Source organism: Megalobrama amblycephala, linkage group LG4 (genome assembly GCF_018812025.1).
Source record: "Megalobrama amblycephala isolate DHTTF-2021 linkage group LG4, ASM1881202v1, whole genome shotgun sequence".
NCBI classification, from domain to species: domain Eukaryota; kingdom Metazoa; phylum Chordata; class Actinopteri; order Cypriniformes; family Xenocyprididae; genus Megalobrama; species Megalobrama amblycephala.
Genome location: NC_063047.1, coordinates 724125 through 735460, shown reverse-complemented (window position 1 = coordinate 735460; position 11336 = coordinate 724125). Strand labels below are relative to the sequence as shown.

General features: G+C 36.6%; 1 protein-coding gene across 1 annotated transcript; it reads left to right on the top strand.

The window, feature by feature from the left end:
• The first annotated feature begins 758 nt into the window (after positions 1-758).
• On the top strand, positions 759-5208 carry myl2a (myosin, light chain 2a, regulatory, cardiac, slow). The gene is made up of 7 exons (XM_048186684.1): positions 759-913; positions 1661-1754; positions 3690-3765; positions 4367-4471; positions 4570-4648; positions 4753-4801; positions 4900-5208. Exons 1-7 carry the CDS (start codon positions 774-776, stop codon positions 5002-5004), a joined length of 648 nt encoding a protein of 215 aa, XP_048042641.1. The 5' UTR covers positions 759-773; the 3' UTR covers positions 5005-5208.
• Positions 5209-11336: the final 6128 nt, after the last annotated feature.

The window sequence follows — 11336 nt, the reverse complement described above, 5'->3', positions numbered from 1 at the left end:
AGAATGCGCCACTTCCGGTATTTTGCCGGTTACTCAACACTAGCATATTACAATCTAGGATTTTTTCAAATCAAGTACTCAAATTTAATCAAGGAATCGTGACAGCTCTAATTCATACAGAAAAATTAAATGTGTTTTTAAAACACAGTTCTACTTCCTTGATATTTTGCCCCCTCAATTGAAGTTCAATGCAAATTAATGAAATTAATTAAGTTGCGATCTTTTCTTCTCTGTCGTATATCCGAGTGAAACGCTTCGCAAACAAGAACAAATGTAGGGCGGGGCTTGATTTTGTCTGTGGGGAATCGATTGGATGGTTGTGGTTTGCTATTGGTGGATCTCATGTGAGTGACAGGTAGCCCCGCCCTCGTCATCAGAGAAGAGATTTTTGCTTCAAGATTGCGAGGAACATGAATTTAAATCAGTCATTTATAATAAACACTGCAATTGTCAGTTTTGATTTCATGGTGACTTTAAGAGGCATCTTCAGTTCACTTCTGCATGATGCTCAACCCCGATGCGCTGTAAAAACATTATCAGATACGTCCATTTAACTTTACTGGGCTCTCAAACCAAATCCCTGAAATAAACTCCACAGGAAGAGAGGTGAGGAGAGATCTGGACAGGCATCACCACCAAACAGCTGAACGCTTCTTCCATCTGTCCTCCAGAGAACAAGTCCTGTCATTCTAAACCACTGTTGTTCCTACATCAGGCTTGTGTGTGTATGAGTATGAAGGATCATCATCTACCTGTCACTTCCTAAACAGGGCATGTGTTATTTATATCGGCCAGTAGACAACAGCACGGCTAATCTACAAAAGGCCATCCATCCGCGCCCCATTGTCCAGCTGCATTCGGGATCCCCTCATTGTTCTGTGCGCCTCCGTCCGTCCGTCCCGCAGCGGTCATGGTGAGTAACCAGATTTACTGGGGATTTAGAGATGCTTTGGGAATCACTGGGGCTGGATGGATATTGGGATTCTGCTTGATTTTAATTAGAGATAGACCGATATATCGGTCAGAGTGATTAATCGGCTGATATTTGACCATTTTCAGATGATAAACAGAAGTTACCAGCAATGAATCAATGTACATTATTTTCTGTTTACAAAATGTTTGTGTCAAATTAGCGTTCATGTCATTTTTTGCATCTCATTTGCTGCGCTTATGTTGTGAAAAAATGATGTAAGAACCGAAAAAGTCAAAATCTAGTTAAAATAATCAACGTTTTCCTACTGTTTGATCACAAGGAAGAGTCATATTTAATCATGCTCCAATATAACAATACATAATAACAAATATATATTAATCTATGAAAAAAAAAACATAGGAACGAAACAGAAAATTATCAGTTCAGTTTACGGACATTTACTTAAAACTGCGTAATTCAAAATATGGTTATAAAACACTTGTGGAAAATCAATAAATAAAATTCCTTCATATTAACACAGAATATACTCTCTTTTTTCCCTTGTTGACAAATGCCCCGCTTTTGAGCGATGCTGCAAACTGAATCATTGAATCTGAGTTTGTAATTGATTCATTGACGGTTTGAACTGATTAATGGGAATGAATCAAACTTTAAAGCAGTTTTTGTTACTGAAGTTTTAAAGCTAGTTCTTTGGGAAAATTTTTTCTGAACGTTTGATTTCTGCAGGCACCCAAGAAAGCAAAGAAGAGGGCGGCAGAAGGAGCGAAACTCCAACGTCTTCTCCATGTTTGAACAGGCTCAGATCCAGGAGTTCAAAGAGGTCTGATCGCTTGATAAAGCTTCATTTTCTCAGCGATGCCACAGAAGAATCATTGGTTAGAACCTTCAGTGAGCAAAAAGAACCAAAAAAAGACCCTTTTTCTGCTATAAAGACGCTTTTAGTGGTTCTATGGATGTTAAAGGTTCTTCATGGAACCATTGATGCAAAAAATATTTTTAAGAGTGTAGCTCATCTAAAATTAATATTCTGTCATCTTTTACTCAAACCTGTATGACTTGAAGACAGTGGCTTTCAGACTCCAAAAACACAAACTTGGCTCATAATAGTAGTCCATCTGCGTTGTTTCAGGTCTTTTGGAGTCATGTGATGCTCTGTGTGAGAATCAGCCCCAAATTTAAGTTGTTATTCACTTCCTGTCCAGTGCAGCTCTCAAATATCCTTCATGCACATTCAACAGGTTTGATCAGTGACGCCAAGCTTCAGTTTTTGCAGTTTTAGCTTAGCTAGTTAAGTTTATTTGGCTTTCAATCAATTTAAATAACAATCTGGTGCTCTTTGGTCATTTTTGACAGAAAAATGTTACAATTTGTAATTTTTTTTAGATATTTTTTGCTTCAAGGTACGAAACTTGGTAAATGTTTTGGCACTTGCTTTGTGAACGCGCAAAAAAATCATGGACGTGATTCGAAAATGTTAAATGGTCCTGAGAAGAACAGTCACACTTGTGCTCCTCGCTGTCAAAAATGAACGGGAGACGAATTTCATCTAGTGGAAGTGTTCGGTACTGCGCCCAAACCAAATATTACTGAAAGCTCATTTTTTGAGATATCAACCTTAAATTTGGAACACAACTTGTTTAGATTTATGGCTTTGATTTTCTAGCAGTTGTAGAGTAAAATATGCTTTGGAAAATATATATTTTAAATAAAAATTGTGTTTTTGTGCATTTTTCATAACAATAAACTTAATATTCAATAATTTTATATAAACTTTTTATTTTATTACGTTTTTTTTTTTTTTTTTTTACTTTTTCCACTTCTGCAATAATCTGCCAAGTGTGTTCTTTAAAAAGAGACCAAACGTCAGTCTGTGATACAAATAATTCAAGATTAAAGTTTACATTGGAAATTTCATTTTTTTAGGTCAAAAAGTTTCTTTTTTTTTTTGCTCAAAAAGTGAATAAATGGATTATAACTAGTGCATAAATATTATTTAGTACCATAAAATCCCCCCAAAATACAAAAGATTAAATCCAAAACATTATCAAAGTAAAATAAAGAACAATCGTTTAATTTCAATATTTCCCGAGGAGCACCGGAGGGTATTTTCATTATGGGATGAACTGCTCCTTTAAAGAGCGCAGCTGCTGTGACGTGCGTCGGGAGTGTGTCTTTCTGTAAAGCTCCCTGTGGAATCTGATATTCCCGTCTGATCCCTATTGAGGGCTGAAATATATATTTATAGAGACACTCCTTAACATACCAGATTCACTGAATTCTGTTAGGATAACTGGCTCATGCGTGGCATTGTGTGACGGGAGCTCGACAATGTCTCAAATAGTCTCAAATCCTCATCCGATTCCGAAGACCAAATGATCTGAGCTGCTTTCCACATTCAGCTGGAGTTACATCTTAGATGAAGCTGATACTTCAGCAAAACATACAGAAAAGTTTGAAACAGTGTTATTTTAGTATCACTGATGCTATTGTAGTTTTTGATAATATTTCAGAATTCATTTTTATTTTATTTTATTTCAGTTAAAGGTTTGGTAATTTCGAGGGAACAAATTAGTTTAGATTTCCTAAAACGCAGGAAATTCTTAATTTGTAGCCACAATATACTTTTTTTTGTGCTTGCATGTTATGTGTGGGGCTCCGCATGTTTCTTTTAAATATTTTTCATGGTTTTGGTTTTAGTTAATGATAATAAGCTTTTCCTCTGGGATTAATTTGTTATTCTTCTCTCTTTTTTCAGGCATTTACCATCATGGACCAGAACAGAGACGGATTCATTGATAAGAATGACCTGAGAGACACATTTGCAGCTCTAGGTTCGTTACGACAGGATTTACACCTTCAGAACACAAACGAGATCATAAAAAATAAACATGCAAACATGCAATATTCTTCTTTTTCTTCTTTATAAGAAATAATAGTTTATAGATTAATTCAATCTGAAATGTTTAAAACTTTAATGTGAAAAGTAAGGCTGTTGATATGTAATTTTATGCATGTATATATATTAATTTAATTTTAATTAAATAATATATATTATTATTTACATTTTAGTTTAAAAACTTTAAAAATACAAAATTAAATATTTTTATTATAGCCTATACATTATTAAATTATTATATTTTAATATATATATATGATTTTTTTTTAAAATACGAAATATCTCTTTAAACTGTTAATGCATCGACCCTGATCATCAGCTGTTTTAAACAATCAGCCAATAACTGATAGTGAAAATAATTGCTTTTTATCGGCCGATACCGATTATTGACTGATAATTATATTTAATAGTCAAATATATAACAGAAACTTTGAAAAATGGTACGTCTGGTTAGATTTGATGGCAACAAGTGATACAGAACTAACAGATGTGTTGAATCCCATTTCCCATCATGCTTCTCTTCTGTCTTTTAACAGGACGGCTTAATGTGAAGCAGGAAGAGATTGACGAGATGCTGAAGGAGGCGTCGGGGCCGATCAACTTCACCGTGTTCCTCACCATGTTTGGAGAGAAACTCAAAGGCAGGTTTCTTCAGCATGGCTGTGAACATGTGACATGTTGAAAAGTTAACTCGTGATCTGTCAATCAGAGGGTTTGATGGGGATTTGTTTCATTACAGGTGCCGATCCAGAGGAAACCATCCTCAACGCCTTCAAAGTGTTTGATCCTGAAGGGAAGGGAATCCTGAAGAAGGAATAGTAAGTTATTTTTAACATGCATATTTATTAAGAAAGTAAACAGCCCATTTTGAGTTTATTTTGACCTGAAATATGATTGATTTCATTGAACCGTTTCTCTTCAGTGTCACTGAGATGTTGACCACACAGGCGGACAGATTCACTGCAGAGGAGGTGAGGCGTTTCTCACATGTACATTGCAGGTTGATGCTGATGATTGACAGTTGCCATGGATACAGTGACAGCACCACTGACTGTCGTGTCATTTTCAGATGGAGCAGATGTTCGCCGCTTTCCCTCCAGATGCTGCGGGAAACCTGGACTACCGGAATCTGGTCCATATCATCACTCACGGAGAGGAGAAGGACCAGGAATAGTTCATTCAGTCCTCAGCCAATCCCAGCGCTCCCTGTGTGCTTGTACACGCCCACTGGTTTATAATTGACAGGCAAGAAGTTCCGGAAAGTTACAGATTTTTTTTAATGTATGATATTCTGTTTGCACCTTTGGCATGTGACCTGTCAACATTTACCTACAAAATATTGTAATGGGTAAATAAATAAATTGACATGAAATATTGATTTGAGTGTAAATTATTTTATTGTGTGAGAAGAAAGAGTGTTGTGATACAAGAGACATGAAACTAGCAGAGCAAGCACAAATATATGAGTAATCAAATATATACCTACCATATATATATATATATATATATATATATATATATATATATATATATATATATATATATATATATATGTTCATGTTTCCTCCATAAGGCATAATATATTGAATAAAAGATTTAAAGGTGCAGTAAGCAATTTCTAAGAAACTCTGTTGAAAGTGGATCAGACACTTGTAGCCAATCAGCAGTAGGGGGCGTGTCCACTCATGATGGGGGAGGAGAGTGAGCCAATTAGGAGTAGGGGGCGTGTCCACTCGTGATGGGGGAGGAGAGTGAGCCAATTAGAAGTAGGGGGCATGTCCACTCGTGATGGGGGAGGAGAGAGAGTGAGCCAATCAGCAGTAGGGGGCGTGTCCAGTCATGATGGGGGAGGAGAGTGAGCCAATCAGCAATAGGGGGCGTGTCCACTCATGATGGGGAGGAGAGTGAGCCAATTAGAAGTAGGGGGCATGTCCACTCGTGATGGGGGAGGAAAGAGTGAGCCAATCAGCAGTAGGGGGCGTGTCCACTCATGATGGGGGAGGAAAGTGAGCCAATTAGCAGTAGAGGGCGTGTCCACTCATGATGGGGGAGGAGAGTGAGCCAATTAGCAGTAGGAGGCGTGTCCACTCATGATGGGGGAGGAGAGTGAGCCAATTAGCAGTAGGAGGCGTGTCCACTCATGATGGGGGAAGAGAGAATGAGCCAATCAGCAGTAGGGGGCGTGTCCACTCATGATGGGGGAAGAGAGTGAGCCAATTAGCAGTAGAGGGCGTGTCCAATCATGATGGGGGAGGAGAGTGAGCCAATTAGCAGTAGGGGGCGTGTCCAATCATGATGGGGGAGGAGAGAGAGTGAGCCAATCAGCAGCAGGGGGTGTGTCTACTCATGATGGGGGAGGAGAGAGTGTGAGCCAATCAGCAGTAGGGGAATAGGGGGCGTGTCCACTTATGATGGGGGAGGAGAGAGTGTGAGCCAGTCAGCAGCAGGGGGTGTGTCTACTCATGATAGGGGAGGTGCCTGTGAATTTAGGGCGGAGCTATCAAGATAGTGTGATCCTTTTGGGTGGGGTGTGTTTGTTGTGGTGATTTCAAATAGCAAGTTAGAGTTTCTCAGAAATAGGTTTTTAAAGAAATATTCACGGTATTTCTTTTATTTTTGTCCTATGTTTAAATTAAATATTTTGGAAATATCGTTTTAATTGATAATCTTTTTTTCCTAGACCCTCGATATCACATTCTGTCCTGTTTTTCTTTTGAAAAAAATCCTTTTAACAGACAAAAGCCAGTTCCATAATGACATCATCCTCCAGGAAGTGACATCATTTTTTGGCGGGAACACAAGAGCACACATGTTGGTGAGTAGACGTTGTGTATATAATCAAATTATAGCTGAGTAAATTGTTTTATATCGAGCAGATTCATGTTTGAAAGTAACAGAGTTTTCTTCAGAACAGGATGTGACATCAGAGAATGTCATCATTGGATCATCATGCCCCTCACTGAGTGACTCTCAGAACAGGTGGCAGTACTTTTTCCTTCTGCTGGGATAAAGTCAAAGCCTGCGGTGTTATTTCTGTGTGCGGCCTGTAATCTAATACAGTCTTAATGCGGCGACCGAGACAATGAGCAGCTCTGTCTGATCCCGCTGTCATTAACAGCACTGACGGCTCGGGACGTCCCATCCAGGACAGACGCTCGGGTGTCTGATGCCCCACAGGACCTTGATTACCTCTGTGCAAGAAAAGGATGTTCTTCCTCAACATTTTTGTCTTGTTTTCCAGTACAAATATCTAATTATTTTAAAAATCAAGACATCAAAATTACTTCAGATATCAAGTCTTGTTTTCTACAATAATAATAATATCAAAATTAAGCAACTTTATGCTTAAAAAAACATCTGCAATGGGTACACTTAGAAAAGGTTCTATATAGAATATAGAGTTCTTGACACGTGTATCTGTTTAATACAACACTGTCATTTTATATCACAGGACATGAATGATTCCTGAGTTCATGTGTCAAGTGTTCTCCCACTTCTGTCTGTCTCACACAGTGTGTCACTGTTAATCCAGGGGCTGGATGGGTTGGTATTGTTGGAAACAGACCGGAGCCGAAGAGCAGAGGATTATGGGTCAGGAGCTCCTGTTCCTCAGTCTATTTTAAAGAGTCACAATCCTTCTGCTCCAGAACATCTGTATGAAAGAGGAAGAGCTGAAGATGAAATTGCATTTTGTGACTTTCTTGTAGTTTTACTCCTGAAACATTATGAAATGTACATATATAAAACCTTTTTACTGCCATTTTGTTGATAATTAAAATTTAAACGAGTCAATTCATCAGCAATCCTTCTTCCAAAATGTGTTTTTGTCTTATAAGTGTCTGCCTGTTATAAGTGTTTATATTTAAGACCTGATGGGATGGTTTTCACAGAAAATTTAGAGAAAAGAGAAAAGTTGCAATGAGCGAGAAAGATTAACATGGAGCTGCTAAATCTTCAACCTCTGGGGAATTACCCGTTTTAAAGGGGTGGATGATTATGATTATGAACTTTAGTTAGTGTTTAATGTTGCTGTTTGATCATAAACAACATCTGCAAAGTTACGACACTCAAAGTTCAATGCAAAGAGAGATATTTTCTTTTACAGAAATCGCTTTTAGATGGTTGGTAGGGACTACAATGAGCTTCTTCCTGGATTGGTGACATAATTAACCCTAAAATTTACATAAACCCCGCCCCCGAGAACATGCAACAAAGGGGGCGGAGCCATGTTGGGCTGCTTTAGAGAAGAGGAAGAGTTGTTGTAGTCGAGTGTTGTTGTCATGCCGTCATTTTACGCCGGACTGCTTCACAAACGAGGGTCAATTCAACACAAAAGATGAACATGACGGCACATGCTAGTGGATGAGTTGAATCAACTCCACAGCAACTACATCAATTTATCCACTAACCATTCAGAAACGTCTAAAAGTTGTAACTTCTTCCTGAGTCTCTCCATCAGTGTTGACTCCGGTTTGAACAATGTAAGGCTGAACACCGTTACTGACAATCCTCATTTTGGCTGCGTGAGATTCTCCAGCTTTGTTGTTGTTGAGCTGTTAAAGCTCTGCCCTCTTCTGGAAAGACAAAAACAAAGGTGTGGAACGACTTGAGGATGAGTACTTAGTGACAAAAATGTAATTTTTGCATGAACTAACCCTTTAAACAAATGCCGAACAGAGGAGAGTCTGCTGGCGAAAAGAGAACATGACAGAGCTTGTAATAAAACAAGAATCAACATTAGCTCGGCTTTTCAGAGATTGCGAGAAGATTATGGTGATGATTTGATGATGGTGTTTTTATTATTCAGCAGGTGAGTAATACTATTCACTATAAAGCATTATCTACTTGTGAAGCTCATATTCATCCACACAGTCACGCAGAGCTGAAGCACAACCAAAACAAACAAAATGCACAGGATTTTAACCACCAGTGGTGTCATAAGCTTTTCTATCATTGACTTATATTGTTTTTATACTTAGCAAATTATATTTATATTTGCTGTAAGGATTAAATAAATCATTATAACTGCTGTTTAGTTTTAAATAATACTTAATGTGAATTATATCATAATCGTGTTCTCGTCCACACAACATGTGGGCTATTTACAGAAACACCATCTTATATTATTATTAAGTCATGTTTGAAATGACACATCTGATTGATATATTGCACTAAAAATTAATCATTTTTTGTACCATGATAGAGGAGTACTTCATTACCCAGAATGCTCAAATTTACTCACTATATTATACATAGAATAAAACCCGGATGACAATATGTATTTGTTCCCCCTCAATTTATTTATATAATGTTCTGAAAACAAAACTTTCAAATATAAAAGATATTCTACATATCAGGGTGTTATTTTGCTGCTGTATATGTTTTGTTGTGTGACTGTGTTGAATTTCTTTGAAATGCAATTCAGTGAATTCTTTCTGTAATTCAAATTCACAGTCATGAATAGAAAGAAGTTGAATTGAATTGAAACTCACTGCCCATGACAAACACTAGAGGACAGCACAGCTCTGAATATCCTTTTCATCAGAGGAGAAACACTTACAATCTGAAACTCACTATTATAATTTGTAAAATATATTTGAATCTCTTTCTATTTGTCCAAAAGAATTATAATGAACTTCTAATTTAAAAAAAAGTGGAGGAAAAAATGGATCTTCTAATGGAAAATCATCTTATCCTCTTAGACACAACAACAACAACAAAAATTTTATTTCGGTCCAAAAATATACGTAGATAATTTCAAAAATACAAATTTCAAATAATAATACAATACATACTCAAATATTTCATATTAAATTATATAATTATTTATCACCTTGCTTTTAAACATCTTCTTCAATTTACAAAGTGATGTACACAATTTTAATTCCTTGTCACAATTATTCCATAAGTTTACCCCTTTGACAGATATACTTCTACTTTTTATATTAGTTCTTGCCCTTATTTTCTTAAACACACTCCTCTTAATTTATACTGACTTTCTCTTATTTTGAACAGCCTCTGGATACAGTTTGGAAGTAAATTATTATATACCTTATACCTGTGTGGTATAAAAATCCACTAAATCAACAAATTTTAAAGCAATTTTATAAACAATTTATTAGTTGGTTCATAATAGTCAACGTTTTTTATAATCCTTATAGCTCTTTTTTGTAACATATATATTGGATTTATATTAGTTTTATATGTACGACCCCACACCTCCACACAATAAGTCATGTATGGAACTATGATGAGTTTTCATTCAAAATATGTTTTGTTCTATTTAATATTGCAATTGATTTTGACATTTTACTTAAATTTTTACATTATTTATATGTGGTTTCCAACACAATGTTGTTTTGCTGTTACGGGGATAAAATAAAATTGTGTCACAGTGTCAGTGTGGTTTACTCAGCCTGTCAGTGTTCTTTATGCAATCCAACGAGACCAGGATGCTGGTGAAACATCATTTCCTAAAAGAAGAGATGATGAAATATGACGCTGAGCATCTCTCAACATGTTTCCTCAGCCATACTTTACAAATGACATAATAAAGCCTCATTCCTTTTAGCATTGATGAGGAGGATGCGGTTAGTTTCCATGAAATTAATGTTAAAACGTATTATTTATATCAATATTATATAGCTAAAAAGTATTTCATACCATTTAAAGGGTTAGTTCACCCAAAAATGATTAATTACTCACCCTCATGCTGTTCCACACCCGTAAGACCTTCGTTAATCTTCAGAACAGAAATTAAGATATTTTTGATGAAATCCGGTGGCTTTGTGAGGCCTGAGCAATGACATTTCCTCTCTCAAGATGTACTAAAAACATATTTAAATCAGTTCATGTGAGTACAGTGGTTCAATATTAATATTATAAAGCGACGAGAATATTTTTGGTGTGCCAAAAAAACAAAATAACGATTTATTTAGTGATGGCTGATTTCAAAACACTGCTTCAGGAAGCTTCGGAGCGTTATGAATCAGTGTGTCGAATCAGCGGTTCGGAGCGACAAAGTCACGTGATTTCAGCAGTTTGACACGCGATCCGAATCATGATTTGACACAAAAGACTCATAACGCTCCGAAGTTTCCTGAAGCAGTGTTTTGAAATCGACCATCACTATATAAGTCGTTATTTTGTTTTTTTTTGCGCACCAAAAATATTCTTGTGGCTTTATAATATTAATATTGAACCACTGTACTCACATGAACTGATTTAAATATGTTTTTAGTACATTAATGGATCTTGAGAGAGGAAATGTCACTGAGAAATGCCTCACTGAGCCATCGTATTTCATCAAAAATATCTTAATTTGTGTTCCGAAGATTAACGAAGGTCTTACGGGTGTGGAACGGCATGAGGGTGAGTAATTAATTACATTATTTTAATTTTTGGGTGAACTAACCCTTTAATATTCGACGTCACACATTATTGTGAAAGCGCTCCATCCCATTTCCTCCGCACTATTTTTCCTCCTTCGTGCAGCTGTGTTGTATC